At 48.6% G+C, this 27,264-nt stretch overlaps 1 protein-coding gene across 1 annotated transcript; it reads right to left on the bottom strand.

The window, feature by feature from the left end:
• HEXA (hexosaminidase subunit alpha) lies at nucleotides 1–26,802 on the bottom strand. The gene is made up of 14 exons (XM_045795267.2): nucleotides 26,493–26,802; nucleotides 10,504–10,596; nucleotides 9,531–9,596; nucleotides 7,347–7,393; nucleotides 6,741–6,851; nucleotides 5,758–5,859; nucleotides 5,162–5,294; nucleotides 4,360–4,540; nucleotides 3,330–3,416; nucleotides 2,985–3,057; nucleotides 2,067–2,250; nucleotides 1,775–1,865; nucleotides 1,274–1,378; nucleotides 1–248 (listed from the first exon to the last, which is right to left on the bottom strand). Exons 1-14 carry the CDS (start codon nucleotides 26,743–26,745, stop codon nucleotides 185–187), a joined length of 1,590 nt encoding a protein of 529 aa, XP_045651223.1. The 5' UTR covers nucleotides 26,746–26,802; the 3' UTR covers nucleotides 1–184.
• Between the last annotated feature and the right edge of the window lie 462 nt (nucleotides 26,803–27,264).

The raw sequence follows: 27,264 nt of genomic DNA, 5'->3' as shown, positions 1-27,264 counted from the left end.
TTCATTACGGAAAAGTGCCACATCACTCTTTATTGGATGCTAGTGCCAACACCGGCCCCCTTCTCTCCATGCACAGGGGCACGTGGGCAAGGGGCTCCGTCCCCCGGCCGGGAAGCAGTGGAAGCCTGGCCCCACTCCCACTCTCCTAGGGCCAGCACCCTCCTCAGTGCCTGGGGCTGCTTGCTCAGGTTTCTTCAAACTCCTGTTCACAGTAGCCTACATTGAGGGGCTGGGCCTGGACACCTCGCCTGCAAGAGGACACGAAGAAACAGGGTGAGATGAGCCACTTGGACAGCGGTCAGTCCAAGGCCCCAGCAGCACCTCTACCACACCAGCAGTCTCCCCTCCCCCTACTTCCGTGGACCTCGAACCGCCCCCGTACACCAGAACCACTCAGGGATCTCATTTCCAGAGATTCTTACTTGGCCTGGGTCACGTGTCGGCAAGAATCTGCATTCTGAACAGGCGCCCCGGGTGATTCTGACACGGGGACATCCAGGAATTTTGGGGGACACCTATTTCTAACCTTCTGTCTCTGTACCTGAGTCCCAAATAACGCAGTAACTTTAGAAAAGAGCGGATGGCTAAGGGGTGCCTACTGCTCTTGGCCCCCTGAGCCCCCCTTTAATGGCCCGAATGCTATGAATGCAGTGGTGGTGGGGGACCAGTGTGCTGTCCTGTTCATGCACACGGTGTGGCCATGAAACCCTGTTTAGCCTCACAAGTTCCAGGATGTGGCCAGTCTCTATAGGGGACCCCTGGGCATGCCTTCTTTATTATTCAAATGAGCAACATGCTTAGAGATGGTAAGGAACCAGCTCAAAGTCGCCCAGTGAATTACGCACAGCTGAGGCCTAGACCTTGCCACGGCTGGCTCTCGGCTCGGCACTAGGCTGAGTCCTCCAGGTCCTCAAGACTTCGTCAATGAACAAAGCAGGGAAATGACCATCTTATGCAGGCCCATCCCCAACAGTGGCACAGGTGTCATGAGAGCCCATAAAGGCACGGCCATGGCTAAGAGCACAGAGTTGGAAGGTGGCTTGGATCGAAACCTGGTTCTGTGATTTGGGGCTTTACATTAACTTCTCTGTGCCTCAGCTGCCCATCTCTAAAGGGAGGATAAAACGGCCTGCTTCCAGAGTGAAATAATGCCTGTAAAGGGCTCAGCACAGTGCTTGCCACCAAGGAAGCCTCTGTGAGCATTAGCTACTGTTTTCCCTGTAAGTCCCCAGTCTGCCCTGCGGGAAGGCCCCAACACGGCTTGCTGGCCTACCTTAGTAGCTCACAGCGGAATCGGGTCAAACGTTTGAAGGCAAAGTCCACGCTAGTCACCAGCTCGCTGCTCCACAGCCTCTCAGCCACAGCCCCTGCTCTGGGCCTAGAGGGAAGGGTCGCGCACCAGGTTGGCCCCTGTACTCCCTCCAAGGGAGCCGGACACTTACAGGCTGCTGCCTCCTATCTAGGCGCCCTGGACTCAGGGCCAAGGTTATCTAGAGCGATAACCTGGCTGGGGGGCTTCTAGGGACTTCTAGGGCTCGGCTCCAGCTTCATGAAGATGTGGACCTTCCCTCTCCCAAAGACTCGGAGCCAGAGTAAGGTGAGGGGTGTCATGAACGGCTACTGACAGCAGCAGCAGGTGTTCTCAGAACGTACAGCTCCTTCTCTCCCAGGCCTGGAAGGAGGGACTTGTCCGGAGGGACTGGACGGGAGTGAGTCTGTAAGGGAGAACCCGTGCCCACACGTCCAACCACCCACATCCTTGGGAAACCCTTACCAGAGTCTGGGGGCCAGATTTGTGCTGTCCACATACTCTCCCCACATACAGGCCTCTCCACCAATCACTAGAGCCTTCTGCTGAGGGCTACCTGAGGGAACACAAGGAACAACAGGCTGCTGGTGGGGTGGGGGGTAACCCTAGGGTCTCCCCTCAACCACCTTCCTGAGGAGCCCTCTCCTCAGATAGGTCATCTCATCTAACCCGAAGGGTCTAGCGCGGACCCTCCTGTTCCGGCTCCGCGCCCCAGCCCAGCCGCCTCTGGTCCGCAGGCAGAGCTCTCCGCTTTCACCTTTGAAGTCCAGGGGCTCCACCATGTAGATCTCACTCCAGTCGGGGCCGTAGGTGATGTGATTCAGGTACCAGGGGGCAGAGAGCAGGGCGCGGAAGCCAGCTCTGGTGATCAGCTCCATCTCCTTCGTATAGTGGACTGGTGTCTCTTCTCGCCACACCTGAATGATTGTATCTGGCCGAACCTGACACAAAATTAAGGGCACACAGCTGAGGCGATGTCTGGCCCACGTGCTTATGCAAACGACCCAGGCCAAGGGATATGTACCCACTCTGCTCTCAAGCAGCAAAGTATTTCTCGGTGACTCCCCGCCACTGGGCTCCTAGCCCAGTACAGAGGCCAAGGACTCTGTAGGCCCTAGGAGTCCTCCCTGCTGCTTCCACCCCCAGTCCTTCTGCAGCCTCCTTGTCCGGGATGAGACGGTAATACTGGCTGTGAGCTAAGGGAGACAAGCAGCGGGGTCCAGGAGACTCATCAAGAGCTACCATGTCCAAGAATCTCCAGATGCTTCTGAGGTTCCTGCAGAGCCCCTGCATTTGGCAAGAGGCTGGGACCTAACTGATCAACAGTGAAGGAGGAAGCAGCCCCGCTCCTAAACCTGGAAGACTCCAGTCTATGACTCAGAAAGAAAGAGCCAACCCAGCATGCCAGTCTCAGGAATCCTAAGTAACCTGGCAGCAGAAATAACTCTTGATCAGTTTGTGGTGAGGGAAGAGAGACAGATGTTCTGACACTCACACCCAGGGCTCAGACCTCTGTGACCTTTCCAGAAGGGAAAGGAGAGATGGCTCCCCCCGTGCTCTGAACATAAAGCCTAATCCAAACCCAGGGAGGACCGGTCTGTGCAGAGGCGGGGAAGGGCGGAGACACCAGAGAGAAGCCAGGCAGGTGGCTCCTTCTCTCCCCGCCCCCGCTCACCTTTACTTTATTGTCAAACACCTCCTGCCACACCACGTAGCCCTTGTCGTAGGCGGACACGATGCTCAGCAGCCTGAGGAGGAGAGAAAGGGTCTGCTCAGCTCGGACAGGTTCGAGGCTGTTGGTGCCAGTGCTCTAGGGCCTCAGGCTGCCGAGGGGCTCATTCCTGATTGAGCAGGGTCTTCCCCAGCTGGGAGCGGGCTACTCCAGAGCTGAAAAGATAGGACAAAGTACCCGTTCAAGGGCCCAGAGAGTGGTCAAGCGGGGCCTGGCCCTGGTACGGGAAGTGAGAACTACACAGGAGGTAACCCCAAGAAACCCTGCCCACCCTCTTTCCTTCCTCACGTTTGGATGTAGAAGGACTCCAGCTGCTTAAAGTCATTACCAAAGCCTTGCTTCTTCATAAAGGCCTGGATATCTGGGTTGGACTTCCTGAATCCCAAGAGAAAACGAAGATTAATTCTTTCAACATCCTCAAAGCCCAAAGCTTGGGGATTAGCCACCTGGCCTCCCACCACTTCTTTTTTCACTTGAAAAACCAATCAACTTCGGATCTCAGAGGCAGGTGTCGCTGAACAAAGCAGTGTGAAGGGGGCCACTGACATAGGCTGAGAAAGGAGTTTGGACCCCAAGAGCTTTCAATTTAAACTCTGAGCAAGAGCACATATTAACCTCTCTGGTCTACAGCACGTGGTTCTGAGGTCTTGGTCTGGGGCTCTGGGGCACTGGATTCTGGCTTCCCTGTTTAACCCCCCCACTCAGGCATATTCTGCTCTTCCCTTCCCATTCATTCTTTATTCCAGGTGGACCGAAGTGTTGCTGTTACCTGCTCTCCCTCTCCCAAGAACATTTACATTTTGCTCACCTTTCCTCCTGGAATGTTCCCCCCTCCTCCTTTCCTCTCAGAAAAGCCTATTTCCCCAGATCCAGCTCTAGTGTCCACTTCTCAGAGAAGCCCATCAACCTCTTTTGAGGGTTTGGACCTTACAGTTTAATACTGACTAGACATTTTCATACATTAGTCTCAAATTCATCTGTGTCTTGACTCTTCAACCAGACAATTTGACAAAGGCGGGGATTATTTTTCTCTATCCTGGACTTTCCCAAGACAAAGACCTGATTCTTCCGTAAGTATATCAAGGATATGACAGGAGAAAGGGACGAGTTCACACCCCCAGCCTTGCCAAGATCAGGGAGGGCCTCTATGTCGGTGCAGAGAGGAAAGGCCCAAGACCTGAGCCATCTGGACTGAGACAGATTGTTGTCAGAGGTTAGCCCCTGAGGAGCACCTGAGATAGGTAGCCTCTTAGGAGCTAACCTCTATTCTGAGTAGGCGATTCATCAGGCAGGGATGGGAAGATCAAACGGATCATACCAGCAGGTGAAATCAACCTCATCTCCTCCAAGGTGAAGATAAAAATCCGGGAAGACAGAGCTGACCTCCAAGAAAAATGCGCTCATGAATTCATAGGTAGTGTTGAGAATGGGATTCACTGGTCCAAAGGTGCCAGTGGGATGAGACCCAGAGTAGCAAGGAGTCAACAATCCAGGGACACCTAAGCCAACAGAGAATCCCACACAAGTGTCACAAACACACAGACTCCCACGCAGTCATGTACTTAAGGACATTAAGTTGCACAAAGTGAGATAATCAGGTTCATAAATATTACTGAGGCAGGGACCCTCGGGCACTCACAGACGCTGCTGATCATGAGCTTTTAGTCACAAAGAAATAAAAATATAGCCACAATCGCAGACAATCAGAGACCGGGTTGCTGCCACACAGCTATCAACACACGCACTCTTGCCTTGACACACTGCTTCCAGCAGGGGTCACCCTCGTTCCCAAAGGCTGCTCTCCTCACACCGCCTTTAGGCAGTAAAGAGAGACCGCCTGAGCCAGCGGAACTGGGAAGATCTTTCTTAACTCTAGGGCACGACTTGCAAGGGCATGATTAAGACAAAGCTATCTGAGAAGATTCGCGCACAGTTTAAAAGTGAGCAGTGGCCTTCTTTGTCCAAAGTCAGTTCTGCCTATCTAAATTCCCAGGTGGAAGGAGTTGATGGAAAACGTTCTTCCAGGGACCAAGGCCCGGCCATGCCGCATCCAAGAGTCAAAGCCCTGAAGCCCCACCGAGGGGGATCAGTAGATTCTTTCTATCCGACATTATTCTTACCTGGTCCCCAGGACAGAGTGTGGCCAGGAGTGTCAAACTCTGCCAACACACGGATGCCCCGAAGCCGCGCATATTCAATCACCTCCTTCACATCCTGTGCTGTGTAGATATGGGTGGCAGGATCATAGGACCCCTGAAAGGCACAAGACACCCTTAACAATGTCATTTCCCGAACGCTAGCAGAGTAGAAGATACTCAAATGCCTCCGGGACTCCCTACATATCAGGAAGTCTACCCACAGCTCTTTGGTATCAGGAACTATTTCCAAGGAACTTTATCATAATTTCCCATAAGCTAGCACATCTGTTGCTTTATCTGAGTGTCATAATGCCAGTGAGACAACAAGATAGGTAGGTAGCAGAATATAAACGAACAGAAAGAAAACGAGACCAGGAAAGATTATCTGTCGGACAAAATTAATGGCAAAGTTTGGACTCAAATTAGGTCTCCTGATTCCAAATCCAGTGCCCTTCCCCTAAGTCAGTGTGTCGCTCACACTGGCTGGTGAGGATGACAGCCAGTGTCCTTGCCAGCAGGGCCATAGCCAGGCTCAGACATCCATCCACAAACTTGCTCTTGGAGAAATTGAGACGTACCTTTCTGGTGAGCTCTGGAAAAGTGAAGCTGTCATATGGGAAAGAAGAGTCATCGACCAGATGCCAATGGAACACGTTGAATTTATTGTATGCCATGACGTCCTGTCGATCAGAGGACACACTGTGAACCCATCACAGCTTCTCCAGTTTCGGCCTCAGACTTGGGAAGGCAGGCAGACTGGCAGGCTGCTCCACATACCCCACCAAGCTCAATCTGCGCCAGCTTCCTGATAAATGTCGACAGGGTCTATCTACCAAATCTTCCCATCAGGGAATGCCTTGCTGTCGGGGGAAGACCTGGCGTGTTTCTTATTCTCCCAGGGCACATCCAAAGATGTCTGACAGAGGCATTACCTCCTCTCTCTGAGACGAGTTTTAGCCACACTGAGAGAACAGCTGCAACTGTGTGGTACCCCGGTTTTCCAAAAGCACCACCATGCCCTGAAGACTAATATGTCTTCCTGCCATTTGTTCTGGGTTGTCTGGCTAACATTTATCCAAACTGTGAAGTCTACTGTTGAATTTAGTGGCCCCATAACCCATAATCTCAGAAGCCGAGACTGGTGGATGTATCCCCTCCTTTGGTAGACACATGAGTTGGACCAGCAACTGCAGGATAAGACTGACCATCAAACTCAAGATAGTTAGGAACATCCTGAGCTATGGCTTTTGAATATCTCTTTCCTATGACCTCGTCTGTAACTAAACTAAACTTGGCTTGATTGAAGAAGCCAATTCCCCAGACCACCTTCTGCATTCCTGGAGATAACCTGGACGTTGGTCCAGAGTAGCCAGTGGGGTAGTTTAAACCACTCCTTTTCTTCTTTTTTGTCTTAGAGTGGGTCATCTTTTCCATTTTCCCTAGGAGCTCAGAAAGTTACATACACTCCCTCTGCAACGCTTTAGGAATATGGCAACTGGTCTACCCCTTGCCCCATCACCCCAGAACACTAAGGGCAAAGACGGCCTTAAGGCCTGGGTACCAGAGTGTCCAGGATGCTGGTCAGTGGCAGGTAATGGCGTGACGTATCCAACAACAAGCCCCGGTGAGGGAAGCGGGGAAAGTCTTCAATCTCGGTCTTGTTGATAAAGAACTGTGCGAACCAAACATTGAACATGTCAGGATTCAAAGGAAACTCACCGTGGGGGTGAGAGGGATGAGGAAAAGTCCCCTGATCCTTCAAAAGCCAATCTATGACTGTTCTGCAGAGCAATCATCTCCCCACATGCCCCACATCTCTACCTCAGTGACCACAAGCAGGCACCTGTCAGAGGGTAACGGTCCCATGCTAGCCACACACCAGTCAGCACACGTTCTGGATTTTTACTGTTAATCTTATTTTCTTTAAAGCAGTGTGGTCTCAAGGTCATTACTACATAATGACTCAAGGAAACTACATTACAGTGATTCCAAACGGGCCAAATCTACCAAACCGGTTTCCACCTATGTCTCCTCCTAACTCTTCTTGGGGCCATCTCGAGCCACCAGGACTCTGTCTAAGACAAAGTAAGTTATTCCCAGGACTCTCAACATTCAGAGCAAATCCCCAGAGATAAAAAAGGAACCTTTTCGGAGGGCCCCCACTCACTGCGCCCTCAGGAGATCTCCAAACAAGCTGGCTAAAAGTCTCCAGACCTACGGAGAAGTAGAGAGGCAGAGTAAAGATTTAGGGATGTGGGAAAAGAGATGCACCCATCTGGAAGGTTCCCAACGTGGCAGAGGAGAATGCTTGGGCACATGGTAAAGTGGAAATAGTACGGGCTCGGTGAGTCCCAGCAAGGGTGCAAAGAGGGTACTAGGGGGCCGGTACCTGCTTTTACTCTGCATTCGAGTTTGGGAGACGGCGGTGTAAGGGGCTTTAGCGCCTCTCCCAGGAACACACTAGCCCTCAAAATCCACATACCTCTTGCCCATATTTCCTAAGCCTTGAACTCACAGGACTATCAAGGGAGGCCAAGATGTCTGCTCACATGGGTTAAGGCTTTCCAAATGAACCCTGATCGGGAGCTAAGGGAGCTGAGAAAAAGGCGGCCCCTCATATTATCCCAGACTGAACTGTGAAAAAGTAATCGTAAGCTTAAGTTTCCAAGGAGCCTGGGTCCACAGCTGGACCTAGAAGACAAAGAATCATCCACCTTTCCTCTTGAGAGCCTGAGAAGGGAACTAGCTATAGGGAGCTGAGATACGGTGGGCAGCAACAGCCCCAGAAGGACTGCCCCAGTCCACTGGACACAAACTCCTAGATTCTGGCAAGGCCCAAGGGCAGGGATGCTGAGTCCAGAGTGTCATAGGTTCTTGACAGCTAGAGCCCGTCTTCTGAAAACCCAGCAGAAGGATTTCCAGAATCCCAAAATTTCAGCAGGAAAGAATCTGAGATCTCAGCAGTCACTCAGCACCTGCTTCGAGGCAGACTGCCCTTATACTGTTTTGGCCCGCTCGCTCCTTCCTCCCTCCCCTCCCCTCCCCTCCCCTCCCCTCCCCTCCCCTCCCCTCCCCTCCCCTCCCCTCCCCCCTCCTCCTCCCTCCCTCCCTCCCTTCCTTCCTTCCCTCCCTCCCTCCCACCCTCCCTTCCCAAAAGATTTTTATTTATTTATTTGACAGAGAGAGACAGCGAGAGAGGGCACACAAGCAAGGGGAGTGTGAGAGGGAGAAGCAGGCTTCCCGCCGAGCAGGGAGCCCGATGCGGGGCTCAATCCCAGGACCCTGGGATCATGACCTGAGCCGAAGGCAGACGCTTAATGGCTGAGCCACCCAGGCACCCCTGTTTTAGCTTCTTTCTACTCTGATTCTGACACCCAGAATTCTGGAGTCCCAAATTTCCCCCTGCCCCAACCAGACTAATCATAGCACCTGCAGGGGCGCCCGAGTGGCTCAATCATTAAGCGTCTGCCTTTGGCTCAGGGCGTGATCCCAGGGTCCTGGGATCGAGCCCTATATCAGGCTCCTCCGCTGGGAGCCTGCTTCTTCCTCTCCCACTCCCCCTGCTTGTGTTCCCTCTCTCGCTGGCTATCTCTCTCTCTGTCAAATAAAGAAATAAAATCTTTAAAAAAAAGAAAAAAGAGAAGAGAGCACAGAGGGAAGTCAGCCCCATTTCTCCAAAACACAGGCGAGGAGGCGAGGAGGGGTAAGGGAACAAAGATGGACCAAAACAAGGTTTGAAATTCTGTGAGAATTTCCCTCCTCATTCACCAGCAGGGGCTTTGCAAAAGTAGTAGAGGTGTGTGGCTAAGTCTGTATCTAAGGACCAAATACCTTTTCAGTAAACCAAGAGGAAGGGCAAAGGCCTATCACGTGTTAGTAAAGTCCCACTTTTCTCCTGAAATACTATAGTTCTACATATCTTATGCTATTTACTTCTTTTTCGACATTCATCTATTTCTTGTGATCAAGTTTCCTCTCTAAAGAACCCTTCCAATCACGTGTGTTTAGTGAGAGCTGAACAGACAGCGTTTGCGGCAGAGTCCCAGGCAGCCTGTTCCCTGCTGGGACCCTGAGCATCAGCCTGCAGGGTCTCTTACTGCTCCCCCAGAACACCTGACCAGGAGAGCTGCTGCCACTATTGCACGGGCTGACACCTGTCAACTTCTAGAGACAGCTGTAAGGAGAACACTCCCTTCAGGGAGATGGGGAAACACTCCAATTGGTCTCCATAAAGGAAGTTTACTAAAGTGGGGGTATGTGCTGGGCCCCCGGTCTTGTCCTCCCAACCCACCAATGTCAACCTTCCCACTTCATCCCTCTCTTTCTCTCCCAGCATCAGCCCCCACGTTACCTCGGAGAGCTCCCCAGACAGTCTCAGAGAGGAGGAAACAATGATCGTCATTTATGGTCAGGGTGTCTGAAATGACAGGAATGACCCCATTGGTTAAGGACTCCTACTCTCAGATTACATGTCCTGTGTAAATCCTTGGATTAAAAAACAACAGTAAGATCACATTTTTTTTTCCTTTCAAAGAGGAGACATCCCCAGAGCAGAGCAGCTGCAGGTCAGCTAGGCCTTGGGCCAGAGTGGGAGGGTGGTCTCCCAGAGGCTCTGTGGGCCCTAGACGATATACCCGATGAGGGTCAGGCTAGAGAAGAAAAGTACCACCCGCCTTGTGGTTCAGTCTACCCTCCAGAACCATGAGTTCCCGCCAGCCCTTAGCTGAAATGAAAGTATGAGGTGGACAGGGATGCTTGGAAGGTGTGTCCAGGTTACGGTGTTCCCAAAGCCTTTGTAATCATCCTCCTTTCCCTTGTCGCCAGGCTTCATTCAGCTACTTCATCCAAGAATGTGAGGAGGAAGCCAAGACTTGAACGTTCACTTTGGCGACGGAGAAGTTCCCAGATACTGCTGCTCAGGGAGGACAGGAGGCAGCATAGGGCTAATGACTTGACTTTATTCCAGTCATTATGCCCAAAAACACCATGACCAAAAACTCCTTCTCCTCCCAGAGTGGGGTCTCTTAAAGAAAATCAGCAAAGTTTACGAACTCCTAAAATGGCAACAGAATTATATGCAGTCCAGAAGGCAAGCCCTGTGGGACTCCGTGAAAAGCCACTGAGACGTTCCACGGCCAACCTTCAGACACTGGTTAGAGTGTAAATGAAAAATTCACCTTCTGTGCTCCCAGCCCTTGATGACCCGGGTTTTCCCCAGTCCTAAGGGCTACAGGCCTAGCATCAGGAAGTCAGGCCAGGCCAACCAGAGTTACAGCTCCAGACAAGTGCTTACGCCCTACGACTGGGAACAAGGTGGTACTTACAGTTTTCCCCTGACTCCAAAGAAGGAAGCTCGTTACATCCAGGAGTGCCCACAAGGATTACCAGTGAACTCTTCTCCGGTGCATGCTGTTTTCCTGAAAGGACAGGGTAAACTCAGTGTGGTTGACCTGCCACCAGATGCGACAGGCAACACCAAGGTCCTACAGGAAGGTCCCTAGCTCTAGTCCCTTCTGCTCACATGCGTGTGGGAACAGGCAAGGGAGGAGAGGGCATTTACCCTTGGCACAGGGATTGCCCCATCACCTGTTCAACTTTTTCCCTTTGGTTGTGCTCCCCTGTCTCCCCAGTAACCTGCCCTGACCCATGTATCCGTGATCTGGCAACAGCTCTTTGTAACCAGGGCTCTATATTTCTAGTTTGGTACAGTAAGCACGATTCCAATACCTCGACAACTGCTTCTAAACTAGACGCAGCTTGAGCATTTCTAGTCAAAGCGTGGTCTGCAGGTGAGCTGCTGACTTGCAAGCGGCAATACCGGTTGAAAGGAAAGATACTGAGAGGAAGCTTATGCGATGCCGGACTGTAAATCGATTATGTCAGAATAAACACCCTGTTCAGTCCTAACACTTTTTCATAACACATTTTTTGATGCAGGGAATAATTTTACATTCCCGCATGTGCACCTCTCCTCCCGCTGCAGACCATCGCTTGAAGGAGCACTGTTCCTGAGGGCTCCAGGCGAAAGGTTTCCAGTTTGGCAAAAGCCAGGAGTTGATGCGAGCAGATGAAGCAGATGACCAGAGGAGCTCCCATGCAAAGGAGGCCTGAGATCATCGAGCTGGTGCCCCAGCAGAGGGACACGGTCACCATCCCATCCTGCTTCCTTCCCTCTTCCCAAACAGGTTCTCTGCGGAAGACTTCTGCCCAACAGCGGAAAGCCACCCAGTATGAGCGAACGTCTAAAGCAGTTCTTCAGTGCACGCCCCCCCACCCAAACCAAGGAGCCAAAGCCAAAATACTAATGCACCGTCCCTTCCCATCCTCCTCATGGTTCTTTGTGACCTTCAAGGCGGTTCTGATTGTACTGCCCCAAGCCTGACTTCAATGAACTGCTTCCTTCTATTCTTTTCTGGAACTACATGCATCCACACTGGCCCCACAACCATGACTTCCTACAGAACCACAAAGTTAGGGATAGGATGGCCTGGGAAAAGGCAGGGAGAGAGAATTCAGAACCAAACTGGATCCCAAATGTTATCCATCTCTAGGGCAGAAGTAATCCAAGAGCCTTGAGCCGTTTCCAGAAAGCCTGCTCAAATTTCCCGAGCACTACCACATGGCCACACCTCAGCTCTCGGGCTCGCCAAGAAGCCAGCCAGTAAGGGGCCCTTTTTTATCATCAAGAATAAAACGTATTCTTTCCCCTCCCTGTAAATACTCTGCATCCCACGCTAATACCTACCTAAATCCTGCAGGGAGAAGGGAATTTGAGGCTACTCTGGGCCGGGCCAACTCACAACTCCATTCTAAACCCTGAAAACTCATCTCCGACAACAGAGAACAGCCAGGCTGTCAGGGCAGAGACGACCCTCAAAGCAGAATCTATAGGGCCAGCCCAAGCTCCCCAGGCAGACAGGCCATCTCTACAAACCCTCAAGACCAAGGAGGACTTAACTGAGAGGCAGGAGCGAAGAAAACTATAAAAGAACATTCCTCCTTAAACTGTGCCCTCATCCCTTCCCTCCTTGCCCCCACTCCCATCCCACACATCACAGAGCCTCGGTATCAGTATGTGGAGAGCTCACCTGCTTATCTCCCCAGGTGGCCATCCAAACGAGGGCAAAGTCCTGAGCTTTAAGTTAACTCCCTGGACCTCAGCCCACGGAACTGAGGAGAAATCCCAACTATCCACGGGCAACTGCCACAGTCACTGTCCTAATGACATTTAGAGGCTGCACAAACAGCAGGTTTATCTGAACTATTGCCTGGTACATAAAAAACAAAACAAAACAAAACAACCTCCAACTTCTGTTGGTGCTAGTATATTTTTATTTTCCTAAAACACACCTGCACTCCATCCTCTAAATCCAGAGGCTTTCCGGGGGGGAGGGCTGTACACTCCTTACAAGATCTGATGAAAATAAAATGAAAGGACTTTTCCCCCTCGAACAATGGCCTTAACTAAGGGCTCATCCCTCCACCCCCTGCCTCTAATCTTACGGTGAAGAAAACCTGTCCTAAGCGTTCTCAGTGACTCATTTGGGTTTGGGCTGATAAAGGAGGTAGACAGTCACGGCTGCTATTTAAACAAGCCATGAGGGGGAAGGTCTGGGGGAGGCGGCAATGGGAGAACTGGCAAAACAGGAGGGACACTGGGTCATTTAAAAGGATGTAAATAGTGTATCATCATTGTGGTTTTCCGCCTCCAAGTTGCTACCCCGAAGCAAGCAGGAAACAGGCGGGGGGCAGGCCCGCCTCCTCTACACGCACCCACACGCTCTGCACCGGGAAGCACTGAGGTGGGGGAAGCGTGGCATGGCAGGTGCACCCTGAGCCCGGCTGGCACAACAGGAAATTCCGAAGCCTCAGGTGCTCCGGAAGAAGCCTGGCAAACAGAGCACGGAGTTGGGAGACCAGGAAAGGCTGGCTTTGGTTCTGCGGCTGCGAAGCTGAGCGAGTCTCGGGGCTCCTGTTTGCAACCCTGCGAACAGTGGCAAGGTAGGACCACATCTGGCTACTCCTCCAAAGAGTTAACGCTCTGTGAGCCCACACACGGATAGCGTGCTCCAGGGCCCCATTCCGTGACCATTGCCTCCTATCTCCATAGCTCCCGCACTCCCTGCTTTCCCGTACACCTGCTCTTTTCCTCTGGTTCCCTGAAACGTGTGCACCTACATTTTAGAAGGGGAAGAAATTCAAACAGTACAGAAGTGTTTGTGACAAAAAAATTAGTTACCGTTGGCACCCCTCCCCTTTCAGCATCGGTTAGCCTATCTCCCCCAGACAGGTCAGCTCTGGACGTGGACCTCCTGAGACCCTCTTCCTACCACAGTCCTGCTGTTGAACTTTCTCCAGAAGCCAGTGCCACGACCCTTCCACTACGCTTCTGTTCTCAGTTCCCTCCCATCTTCGCTCCCCTCCCTGCTGGCCTAGGTGTGCTGATGCGACACCCCAGACACAATCCAGCCAGTACTGTCAGCAACCTGTCCTTTCCTTCGGCTGCGACCAGCGGATCAACGGCCATCTGCCTTCTGGGCATCGACCCCGGCTAGTGCGTCCTACTGGAGGGAGGAGAGAAAATCGTGTAACAGCAGGACCGGGCTGCTGTAAAATCATGGTCTCTCATCTTGGCTGGGCCCTTGATGCTGCCCTGAACCTCTCCCGTCTCCACCATGCTGTCTTCTATTCTCTGCATCAGCTACTTCGAATTTGAGCCACTTTCTTCAAGTCTGTAACTTGATCACCACCGCCCTTACTCTCGGTAGACGATCAGCAGAACACTCCCATCCAACTTACTTCCCCTCTCCCCCCTGGCGAACACATCTGCAACACACGCCTGGTCTTTATCTTTGCCTCCTGCCCTAGTGGAAGGGGTTTCCGGTCACCTGTGCTCTGGATCTCTCTTCAGGCTCCTCTCGTCTAAATGATTTCCCTTTTCCCCCAAATCTTCAAATTATTTCTTTCTTCCTATTCTTTCCCATCAGCATTCAAATATTTGCGAGTCTTCCTGGGTTCAACTCCATGTCATCTCCAACAGACTCTTTCTCTTGCCTTCTGGTCCCAAAGAAACTCCAGAGGAAATGCAGCCTAAGCGGTTAGGTGCCGAACTTCAAAGCCAGACAGACCTGGGTTCAAATCTTAGTTCCAACACTTTCTAGCTGTGGGACCCTGTGGGGAAGTTATTTTCCCTCCGTGCTGCAGTTTCCTCAGCTGAAAAATGGGGATCGTGAGGAGTACCTACCTTACCGGGCTGCTGGGAAGATTAAATGAGCCAGCGCACGTAAAGGGCTTAGTCAGTGCCTGGCACACAAGTGCTCACGGAGTTGGCCAACCTTAGTCCTCTCCTGATAGCCACTTCTGACATCCTGTCCACTCCTTAGTCCATTATAACATGGCTTCTTTTTCCTCCACTCCTCTGCAAATGCCTTCACCAAGGTCCTGTGGTTCTTTAACTAAATTCAAGGGACCCTTTTCAATTCATTCTTCATTCATTCTTTCAACAGTTATTTACTGAGTGCTTACTATGTGCCAGGCTGTTCTAAGTGCTGGGGACACAGCAGTGATCAAAACCGACAAAATCCCTGCTGTCCCAGAGGCAATAATTCTGGTGGCCACTCACTTCTTCAGGGGCCTCTTGGCAGCATCAGACATCCCTGATGTTGCTGAAACGAAACTCCCTCAGCTCAGGGGACATGGCTCTCTCTGGGTTTTCCTTCAAGCTCCTTGGATATGCATCCTCCTTCTCCCCTTCCTTCGCCAGCCCCTACATGCTAGTGTTCCCCAAAGTTTCCAGGCTTCTCGTTTTCTCTTCACTTACGCTCTCCTTGGACAATGTCACCTACCCACAGTTGGCTGACGATTCTCAAATCTACCTTTCCACGCCAACTCTTCTTCTGGGACTCTAGGCTCATAGGCCTACACTCAAATGGCTTAAAAGCCCTTGAAATCTTAAATACTAAGTTGAACTAACTCTTCATTCCTCCTCCCGGATGATCTTCTCCCTCAGTTTGATAACAATACCACCTACTGATTTATCCAGACCAGAAACCTCCTCCTTCTCTCATCTTTCTGAGTAGATTAAAAATCCACGCACCCATAATATTTACCGATGGTCTACTATGCGTCAAGCACTATGCTAAGCACTGAGATTACAACACTAAAAAAGAAAGACCCAAGTAAGTCTTTTAGCTACAAAATCCTTACTATCTCAACATCTTTACGACCTTCCCACCCCGAGTCAGTGCCTCTCGTAAATTCTCACCTGAATGACTGAGGAATCTCCCAGTTGTTCTCTCTGCCTCCATATACACCCCATTTCAATCTACCATCCACTGTGATCTTTTAATATGAAGATCTTTTCTTTGCTACTGTGCAGGAATTGTCACGGTAACACAATGAACTCTTTACAGAATCCTGAAAATGCCACATTTTCTCCATACTTTCCTTTGCACATATTGCTTCCTCCAAGTGAAGCAAACTTTGCATTGCCTCCACATCTCACCTAATTATGAAACAGCTCTGATTCTTCCTTTTATAAAACTTTTCTGTCATTCCCCCACCCTTTCCTAAGAGACCTTCCTATGAGATCATGAAACAACGTATACATACATTTTTTCGTAACACTTATCTTAATATATGCTGTTTATTTGTCTATCTCCTCACCGAGGCTGTAAGTTCCTCAACAGCAGGGGCCAATCTCAGGGCCTTTGTATTTCCAGTGCCTGACACACGGTAGTCATTCAATAAATGTTTGCTGAAAAAATGAACGATGCTAGAATTAAAAAAACGCACATTTAATGCTATGTATGCATAATGATTGTGCTACATGATAATCAGGCATAAATGGCAAGTAGTTAATGGAGAGATTACTTTTATACGCCCAAACCTAGTATTTGTGAAGTCCTGGGATTAGGGTGGGGAATGGTAAGAAGACACCCAGGCATACAGAAAGTGCCTTTTCAGACACGGCTTTGAAGAACCTTGGCTCCGTTAATCCAAAGATTCGGGTCTTTCTACTTCTCTGGAAGGGAGCATTCATTCCTGCATCAGGGTACCCAGAAACTATGTCTTTACCTCGGTACACAATAGCTTCTCCTTGCACCCAACCTGCTCCTCCCTGAACCAAAATATTTCCATCATATCAATGTGTTTAATTCACAGGATTTTAGCAGCATGAAGAAAACATTCATTTTGGTTATAAAGTGGCATTTGGTTTGGCTTCTGGAGTGGACACCAGGAAAGTCAACCCAGCCTAGGCACCTCCCTGCTCTTTCAGGGATACCCTGCCCCCTTGTGTCCTGTACTCTCCTAGGCTGGTGCCCTGTCGGTTCTCCATGCCCACATTGTTCCCCTCCCCCTCCACCTTTATCTCTGTCACATCCAGGTTTTCTCTCCCCATATTCAGTCCAATGAAAGCCCTAGAAATCATTCATTTACCACTCATTTCTTCATTCCAACCAGGATATAGTGAGCATTTACTGTACGTCTGGAACTGTGCTAGGTGCTGGGGCAGTTCAAAATAAAAACAAGCCCAGTCCCTGCCCTTGAGGAGCTCACAGTCTAGTAGGAGAGACAAATACAAACAACAATTACAAAGCAGTGTGATAAGGGCTAGGGTGGGTATGATAGCTCCCTCCTGAAAGGAAGGGACGCTTCACCTTGGAGAGGACTTCTGAGCAGAACCTTGAACCCTGAGAGGGTGTTTGCCAGGCTACCAACAGGGGAAAAGGTACTCCACGCCTGGGAAGCAGCCAGTGCAAAAGTACATTGTTGTGGCTAGGGGAAGAGGCAAGGCCGCCCCTGTCAAACTTCTTATCCTGGTAAAGTAGGAGTCTGAGAACCCAGCTGCCCCTGAGCCTGGAGCCCCTCCACAGTGCTGCTGGATTCAGTCTGGACCACAGTGCCTCTTCCCAAGAGTCCCAAGACTTTTCACCCTCTAGAGACTACTAATACCCGCTCAGAGGTGCAATCTATCCAGCCCATAAATGAATCCTGAGTGTTCTCCCTTCTATCTTCTTTGTAAACGTTGTAGTTAAAAGTTTTCTTGTTCTCCCCTACTTTTAAAACTTAATCTGTTCTCTTCCTCTCTCCCCACCCACAAGAGAGCACCTCCCTGTAATTCTGGATCCCAAAAGATGACTTAGGTTAACATTTTGCACAGTCTTTCAATTTTTTTTCTAAAGACACAGATTTATTATTTTTATTATTTTTTTATTTTAAAATTTTTTATTATATTATGTTAGTCACCATACAGTACATCCCTGGTTTCTGATGTAAAGTTCGATGATTCATTAGTTGCGTATAACACCCAGTGCACCATGCAATACGTGCCCTCCTTACTACCCATCACCAGTCTATCCCATTGCCCCACCCCCCTCCCCTCTGAAGCCCTCAGTTTGTTTCTCAGAGTCCACAGTCTATTTTTAAAGCAAAAATGAGATCCTAATACATAAGAGATTATAACTTTTTCCCCACTTACCAAATGATTTGCAGATCTTTTATTGTCAATATATATAGATCTACATCTTTACTTATAAATGCTAAATAGAATTCTATTCTTGAAATATACTTTAAAAAGTGGAAAGTCCTAACTTCTCTCCTCTTTGTGAACATTACAGATGCTTCTAAGTTTCTGATACTATAAGCAATGCTCTAGTAAACACTCATTCACATGTATATGGCTTTCATACTCATTTTATGGCATATATATGTGTGTGTGTATATATACATATATATGTATATATACATATATATGTATATATATATAGAAAAGCATTGGTTGAGAGATTTCTGTAGGAAAATTCCTAGAGGTAGAAATGCTAGGCCAAAGGTAAGAAAATTTTTGTTTTTGTTTTTAAAGGTTTTATTTATTTATTTGACAGAGAGGCAGCGAGAGAGGGAACACAAGCAGGGGGAGTGGGAGAGGGAGAAGCAGGCTTCCTGCTGAGCAGGGAGCCCGATGCGGCGCTCGATCCCAGAACGCTGGGATCATGACCTGAGCCGAAGGCAGATGCCCAACGACTGAGCCACCCAGGTGCTCCAGAAAATTTTTGGTTTTGACACTGCCAAATTACTCTTCCAAATTGTTATATCTGAACAAAAGTATAAAGCTGATTTATATCTGAACCAACATACATGAGTCCATCCCTCCACATCCTTCCAAAATTAGACTGTCTCAATTATTTTTCATCTGTGCAAGCCTGATAAAGAAATATACCATTGTTTTAATCTGTATTTTAAATATAATGACTGAATTTGAGAATCACTTTGCATTTACTGGCTATATATATAATTTTTTTCTTCTTCTTCTTTTATTTTTGTGAAAGAGGGAGAGAGAGGGAGCAAGCAGGGTGGGGAGGGGGAGAAGGAGAGGAAGATAATCTTAAGCAGGCTCAATGCCCAACGCAGAGCCCGGCTCGGGGCTCAATTTCATGACCATGAGATCATGATCTAAGCTGAAATCAAGAATCAGACACTTAACCAACTGAGCCACCCAGGCACCCCTTTACCAGCCATACTCTTTGCATTTAAAAAAAAAAATTTTTATTGATTTACAGAGCTCTTTTTATTTTTTTTAAAGATTTTATTTATTTATTTGACAGAGAGAGAGCAGCCAGCGAGAGAGGGAACACAAGCAGGAGGAGTGGGAGAGGAAGAAGCAGGCTCCCAGTGGAGCAGGGAGCCTGATGTGGGGCTCGATCCCAGGACCCTGGGATGAGGCCCTGAGCAGAAGGCAGACGCTTAATGACTGAGTCACCCAGGTGCCCCTACAGAGCTTTTTAGATTTTAACCGGTCTTTTAAGATTGCAAATAGTTCCCCCATTTTGTCCTTATTTTTTGAACCTTATGGTTCTCTTGTTTTTATTTTTATGTAGTCAAATTTGTTCATCTTTTCCTTTATGGTTTCTTTTATCTGCTTGCTTAGAAAGGCCTCCTCTGCCTCTGGGACCATATGAATAGTTTCCTATACTTCTAATAGTTTTATGGCATGACCTTTATCTTTAGATCTTTAGCTACCTGGAATTTACTTCTGTGTTTGATATGAGATATAGATTTAATTTTATTTTTTCCCAAATGGATAACCAGTCATCCCTACATATTTATTGACTAAACATCTTTGCACTTTTGATTAGAAATGTTTCCTTTATCATATATTAAATGCTCCCATGCAGACGAACTCTTGCTGGACTCCGGAGCGCATTTTCATGGCCATCTTACAGTCAGGAGGACCTAGCATATCATACCGCTATCATCTTTTGTCATGCTGCCCAGTATATAGACGCCTCTGCTCATTTCTGTTCTGGACCCACACTCCCATTCCTACAAATGTTATTTCTTCTCCTCGACCAAGACACCTGGACTACACATCACCCAGCCCCACAAGCCTCTGGAATCTTGTTATTCAACTACCAACATCCTCAGTCTCTTCCACTTCCTCCTTAACTGAAGACTGACTCTCCCCAGGAATATTATTTCCCCTACAACTTGCTCTGAGAGGCGGTTCCTTTTCAGCTGCTTCCGGGACATCTAGCCTCTACCATCGAGTGAAAAAAACACCTCTTTTCTGTGGTTCATGATATGCAGTTGTAAAATCTCCTTGTCACCAACACTCTGCAACAGCCTGGTCACCTCTTCATGACCCAAGACTTTGGATCCTGGTCCCCAGGCTTCCTCTCCATTCCAAGGCTGGCTTTCATGCTGGGTGATTTCAACACTCGAGAGGAAGAACTAACCCACATTCTAGCTCAGCAGTTAGCCAACAACACCTGAACACCCTCCCACGGTCACCTTTTGGACCTTCTTGTTCCCTGGAGGTATCCCGACTCATTCTCCCAAGCTTCCGTACTGCGGAGCTAACCTGCTGATCCAGCCGAGGTCTGTGCGCTTCACCCACAGGGACACTGCGTTTCTTCAATATATGCTATGAAGGCCTCTATCCTGAAGGCTTTTCCCACATGCAGCTCTTTCCGTGTGGATTACTAGCTGCATCTCCACCAACTCCTACTTTCAAATATGACTGGACAGCTCTTTATGGAAGCCTTCCCAAAATGTACCCTCTCCTCCACCCCAGCACGCACACTGGGGTCAGGTGTCCCCAAAGTACCTTGTACTTATCGGCAAAAATCACGTTACTGATACTTTACTGTATGTCTGTATTCCCACTTTCAGAGACTATAAATTCTTTAAGGACAAAGTTCAATTAATATTCTTGGACAAGTGCTACCGACAAATTACAGTTGCTTAATAAATACTACTTGTACTAAGGATGGAAGGAAAGAAGGAAGCTGCCCAGAAACACTACTGGAATCTGATAATGATGGGCCCGGGATCAAAACATTCATAACTCGAGTGCTGACGATTAAGCAATTAGATGTTAGAAGTTACTATCTGAGGTGATTAACACTGAAGTATGATCAGGGCTTACTCCTACCAAAGGCCAGTAGTTTTCCAAATCACTAATTGGTATAAGGCTTGGTGAAAATATTTATGAGTAGTAGATTGCCCCAAGATTGCACATTGAAAAGAGCAAAATCTTTGTAGATGAGCAGACCCGACTGGAATTTCTGCTCCACCGCTACGAGCTGTGAAGCCCTGCACATGTGAGTCTCGGTTCTGAAAGACGAGGATACCAGCAACCTCACAGAGCTATTACAGAGATGAAACGGCATAATTACAGCAAGTGCCAGACGCTCAATAAACACTAGTTTCCTTCCACCTTCTACTTCCTTTTTCTTAAAAAGTCAATTTTGCCACTTGGGAGGAGCCCAGAGTTGGGGTCCGTTGTGGGATAACCAGCCGCTCTCAGGGCTTTTCATGAGCTTCTCATAGGAGCCTAAAGGCTCCACTACTGTGTGATGACACCCTGTATGGCAAACAGGCTGAGACTCCAATATATAGAAGGGACATGGGCTTAGAACTTTGAATTTGCCTCAAACTAGGACTGTGGCTCTGGTCCAAAGACCAAAGCCACTAATGCGGGATCTTCGTACTAGTTACTACCAGGACAAGGTCAAATAGGACAATAGTTAAACTTTTCATCTAGGACAGAGTGTACCTGGTAAACCTTCTCCCTCGCTCCCAAAGCTTTGCAAAAGCAGCGGAGGCTGCTTACTGACCCCCAAGGTGATAAGCACCCAAACTTCCCACACCCAAGCACACGCTTCCAAAGGAAAGAGCTCTACACCCCACCCAAGCCCAGTCACCTTCAAGAAGTGGACGTCAATCGCACACCACTATTGGCTAGAGATCAGGGCTGAGTGCACGCCAAGGAAGCTTAAGCAGTAACAAAAGCTTAACACAGAAGCAAAGGAAGTGAAAGAGAGAAGTTGACACAGTAATGGGTCTTATTCACTACAGCCGGGAATTGAGAAGAAAAGCAAATCCATTTCTCCATTACAATGGATTACAGATCCATACACCTTCAGGCAGATCACAGAAAACCCTTCACATAAAACTTGATCGCCTCGACAGATCCAACCTCTTCTCTTCAGCTGTTCTCATAGTCAGCGGCTCCTCAAAGGTGGTAAAGAACTCCTAATCCGGCTGGCTAACAGTCTTGTTGATGCACATTGTCTCCCTCCTTATCAATTATTTCCAGGGACGGCAGAGGAAATTTAGGAAGATGCAGAAATATAAAAGTAACCTCTCTAATTTCTAAAAGAAGTATTGGTTGGGCAGTAAATGTAATCCACAGGAAAAGGATAGAGGTTTACGTCTTAAAGGGGCTAAGAAATCGACAATGTGCCCCAGCAAAAAACTGTGTAGCTATAAGAAAAAATAGCTCACACTTGCTATTAAAAACAAAAACAAAGTACCACCTAGCAAAAACCCTGCCATGCCCTGTTTCACTCTTCTGTTTGGAGATGACGAAGTGAGGTGGAAGGAGAGGGGGAGGAAGGGAAGCTTTGGGGCTCAGACTTAATTTTTTATTGTTTTATTTTAAAATCACCTACTTCTTCCTTCGGCTGTACCTTCCTTCAAAGACTGTAACGGTAGTTATCACTATCTCCCTGTTCTCTTCAGAAATGCTTGAAATGGAGACAGATTTAAAAAGCAGCAGCAGCTACTTGGAAATGAGGTGATTTGCCTGAGGGCACACAGTTAAACAAGTGATTAATAAACATTCTCTGGCTGACTCCTGAATAAATCTTGTTCCAGACCCTGAGTCCTCTACTGCATAGGTTTTCAAGCAAAATACCCAAGGCAGGGGGGTGACGACAGCTCAAGAAAGTAAGATTTGAATTTTTCATAAGCCAGGCGCAGGCTACCCACGTACATCCTGACCACGCTGAGCTTCTTGGGCTCAGTACTATCCCAGGCCATTGGGAGAGTGTTATGATTTAACAATAAAGAAAAAACAAGGTTGTGGGGAAAAAGGCTCGTTGAGGATTGGAGGCCAAGCTAGTCTAGGCTTTGGGATTCAAAATGGAGCCCAACAATTATTCTGGCCCTCACTAAAAACTATCCTGCTACCCATCTCCTTCCAAATTCTTATATTTGTTCTCTTTATGTATCCCTCCATTCTCCACATACCACTTCACGAAACATTCTTCCTGTGCGGTTTTCTGCCTTTTTGCTTTCAAGCAATAAATTTCGTGGTAATAAAGTCTTCGCAGGAATAACTTGTCCTTGTCACAGAAAAGGTTAAAGGTACATAGCCACTACGCAATTAGAGTGCAGCACTAAGCAGGATTGCTCCTTCTCCCCAGTCCAGCTGCCCGACCTTATCTGTTTCCCTCCTACACTCCCTAGATGCACTCCCAAGGCATCTCCAGTTTTGTAATGAGATACGAGTAGTCTGAGCTGGGACCACAGCACAGTGTGATCCTCCTTTCCCTGGAATCCACATGATAACATTCCAAATTTGACACCTGAAAGGCAACCATTTCTAAATGAAACCTGCAAATCATCTTCTTGATGGTCTTAGAAATAGATAAAATCATGAGACCTTCTACTTTTATACAAAGTCGCCCTTTTAAGTTAATATATCCAACAAATAATTAAGTATCTCTTATGTTCCAGGCATTGTAATAGAAGGAATGGCCAAAGGAGGTATTTTAGGAGACTTAGATTGTAATCAACCATGCCACTTATTAGTCACTTGTTTCATGTCTGAGGATGAACAAATCAAATATTGATAATGGCTGCAGAAGGATCCAGATACTCATATAATAATCTTCCTTTCAAAAATAAAAGGAGTTATTCTATTCAGGGACAATGGCATCCTACGTAACTCATAGGAATATGTGTGTGACTATCACAACTGGATGCGAACTTTAATAAAAACTATTAAGTACTATGGCTTCAATCAACTAGTTTCAGAAAAGCAAAGAAGAATTCAGTCAAATGACAAAATCAGATTTACCTGATTTTACCTGAAAAATTTGGGCTTTATCAACTCCATCAGGCACCCAGAAAAGTATCTGGGGCAACATTAGATAGGTGCTATCCCAAGTGATCAGATCTTTGATTCATAAACAAGATGTGGCTCAACAGTCAAAACAGAGAATCAGGTCCACTCAAGTATCTAGAGCTTAAACTAATTCCACTTAACAGGTTTAACAACATGCAACACACACCCTCCAGTTGGCAGAAACACCTCTCAATGACAAAGACAGGGAGCAAATACTAAACACCTCCATAGACCATTCAGCAATTGGTGGACTACAGCTAATCCTTGAAGGTGAATTCAGAATCAAATCAAGCCTCGATAATAGATTTGTTTTTCAGGGAAGTACGGATTCCACTGAATTCCAGGTTCAGATCAAAACCAGAAGTTGTGCTATATTAAGAAGAACACTGGCCCAGAACCTACAAGGAAGTTATGTGGAAGGAGGAGATGGAAAGCTGTTTAAAGCTAGGACTTAAATTGCATATGTTGTTTTCTTTACTAAAATCAGCCCCATAGAGAAATACAGTCTGGTTTGGGCCTTGCTGACGTGACTTCTCCCTCCAGGGATTCATCCTTGTTTTTGTAGAAAGAGGATTACAGTCCCAGTCATCTGAAAGCCTTCCAGGAAACGAATGTTCCAAAGGGAAGGCTGCATAGGAAGAATGAAAGAGAAGGAAGTTACTTCTGTGTCTTTGGTAATGTTGATCCAAACCAGTTTCCATCATCTCCTAATGGATAAGAACCCTTAAATAGAGCAAACTGATTCACAGTAAGGTAACAAACTGAAATAAACATCTTATTATTTAGTTTATCTGTCTCTAAATCTTTCATTAGGGGATTTACTAGGACACCATTATCACATATCATCCCCATTTTCATCTTCTTCATTATACTCTAGACCTATAGCAATGGAGGCAATGGCTTAATTTAGATGTATAGGAATTACCCTAATTTATACCATAGTAGCAAACATTCTAGCTATCTTTTAAGCATTTTATAACACACTGTGTCCTTTTGCTTCATATTTCCCCAATTGGACTTCAAAGCTTGAGCCTACTTTTTTCTTTTTTTTAAGATTTATTTAGTTTAGAGAGAGAAAGAGAGCAGAAGCAGCAAGGGCAGGCAGAGGGAAAGGGAATCTCAAGCAGACTCGCCGCTGAAGGTAGAGGCTGACGTGGGGCTTGATCTCAGGACCCTGAGATCATGACCTGAGCCAAAACCAAGAGTCAGACACTTACTCGACTGCACCACCTAGGAGCCCTGCGTCTACTTTTTTTTTTTTTAAGATTTTATTTATTTATTTGACAGAGAGAGAGACAGCCAGTGAGAGAGGGAACACAAGCAGGGGGAGTGGGAGAGGAAGAAGCAGGCTCCCAGCTGAGGAGCCCGATGTAGGGCTCGATCCCATAACGCCGGGATGACGCCCTGAGCCGAAGGCAGACGCTTAACGACTGAGCCACCCAGGTGCCCCCCTGAGTCTACTTTTGAGCATGCTTTTCTTGTAACCTCCTGAGTGCCCAGCACTGGAATAGGCACATACCAATTAGACGAAAGATCTCTCTCTCTCTCTTTTTTTTTTTTTGCACAAGCTACGCCTTAACTGTTCTATACCAAAATAAACACATTCTGAGTGCCAATCTTGTCTAAGGCATTACTTGTCATAAAGGATTCAGAGAAATACGTATTCTATGCACACACAATAGCAGGCCTTTTATCCTCTCCAGCCTAATCCATCTTTCCAGTTAAGAACTACCCTGACGCTGAGACTGTATTTCTTTCCCTAAATTATCTAAGTACCATCTGTTTAATGAAATGCCTTTAATTCTATAAACCCAATGAGAACATTTGTGAAAGTAATTTAATCACACTTGAGACACAGTACAAGATGATGTTACCATATGGCCCAATCATAAATATGGCTTCCCCCCATAACTACCTATACACCATAACCAGAGAACCAGATTCCAAAACAGTGTGAAGAAAACTCTACATTTTAAGCCCAGAAAGTAGAATTTTATTCCTTTGTAAGGGTGCTGACTCTACTTACCAATCTGCCATGAAATAATCCTCAGACACAATTTTCAGCAACTGCCTTAGACAAAACTGCCCACCCCTGTTTTAGATGAAACCAATATCCAAAGCACTCCTGACTTCACTTCAATCCCACACTTCTCCCCAGTCTCATTCTTCCCCACTCCCCAGTCCCGACCCTCATCACATACACCCTCAAAGCACTTTGAGCTCAATCATAACCATCTGCGCCTCCGCTCAAGCCTTTCTTCCTCCCTGCGACACCCTCCTTTCAGTCCTGGCCAACTATATCCACCACCCCACTTTACGTGGTTGCTCAAAATTCATTTCCCTATCAAAGCCTTCTCTGACTTCTCTCACAGTTTAACCGTGTACTGGACAGGCCACGTGTCAGACAGTTTTACGTGATTTTGCATAGGTCAAGCCATCTCTAACGTCTCATCTCGCCAATCTTGGGTGTCAGCTCTGGGGTCCCCTACCCGGCCCCCGATCACAGCCTCACTAGGACCCTGAGCCACTTGAACACGGTCAGAGGGATCACCTTCGATGTCTCCTGGCACAATACTTTCAGCAACTTGATATCCTGACTGCACTGCAGTCCTGTAGCAGGCATTGGTGGCGAAACAGAGCCCGGGGGGCAGGATTCCGGAGAACTCCTGGCTCCAGAAGTCCGCTCAGGGAAGCAGAGAATGGAGCTGGGGACTGGACGTGGGGGAGGCTGCGACGACAGCTGGGGAAAAGGCGCAGGAGGAAGTGGAGACCAGAGGGTTGTGACCCGACGACGGGGTTGGGCAGAAGCCAAAAGGAGGGCGTCTCGGGAGGTTTGGGGAGGTGCCCCCGGGCAGGCTCTCTCGGGGCCGGGACCGCGGCGGGGCAGGTCCGACTCACTTGCGGGTTCAGGAGGTTGCCACGAGCGGGAGCTGAAGAGGAGGTCGCGGTAGCGCTGGAAGGCCTCGTCGAGGACGGAGCAGCCGGGCTGCGCGGCCGAACTGGCGTGGTACCGGAACTGGAAGTTGTACGGGAAGATGGCGTAGTGGGACTCGGAGGTCTGGACGTACTGCGGCCAGGGCCACAGGGCCGCGGCCCGGCCGGCGAGCGCTGCCGCCAGCAGCAGCGAAAACCAGAGCCCCGGGCCCGCCATGGCCCGCCGGTCTCGTCGCTCCCGGCCGGCGGGGCCACGTGAGCCCCCGGTCAGCTGAGCGGCGCCCGCGTGACCGCCCGCGGGCCACGTGACCGGCCGGCTCGGCGGCCGCGACCCCGGACCCCCCCGCTCCGAGCCGCTCCGGCCGCCCGGGCCGAGAGGCGCCCCCGGCTGTGCGAGCGCCCGGCGGCGGGCGGCGGGGGCGCGCGGGAAGGGACGTGTTCCCAGCCTGCAGGGCCGACGAGCTGGGAGGCGGAGGACGTCCCGGGCGCGGGGAACTTGAGAAGCGGGGGAAACGGGAGGATGCAAAAGGCTGGTGGTTTTAAAGTGAAACGCTGAGGGGCGGAGAAGGGGCTGGAAGCGGGTCGTCTGACGGGTTCTGCCAGAGCGGGATCACAAGATCACAAGAATGTGATGTATGCGTGACTGGAAAAAATCTGTACTTTCAGAGCAAGCTGGAGGCATCCCATTTTCTGCCTCCGGTGTGGGCTCTTTCCCCGATGGTTGGTGATCTCTTAG

The sequence above is a fragment of the Ursus americanus genome, chromosome 28 (genome assembly GCF_024610735.1).
Source record: "Ursus americanus isolate L20-20 chromosome 28, mUrsAme1.1.p, whole genome shotgun sequence".
Taxonomy (NCBI): domain Eukaryota; kingdom Metazoa; phylum Chordata; class Mammalia; order Carnivora; family Ursidae; genus Ursus; species Ursus americanus.
Note: the sequence above shows the minus strand (reverse complement) of the source record. Positions and strands in the feature narration are given on the sequence as shown.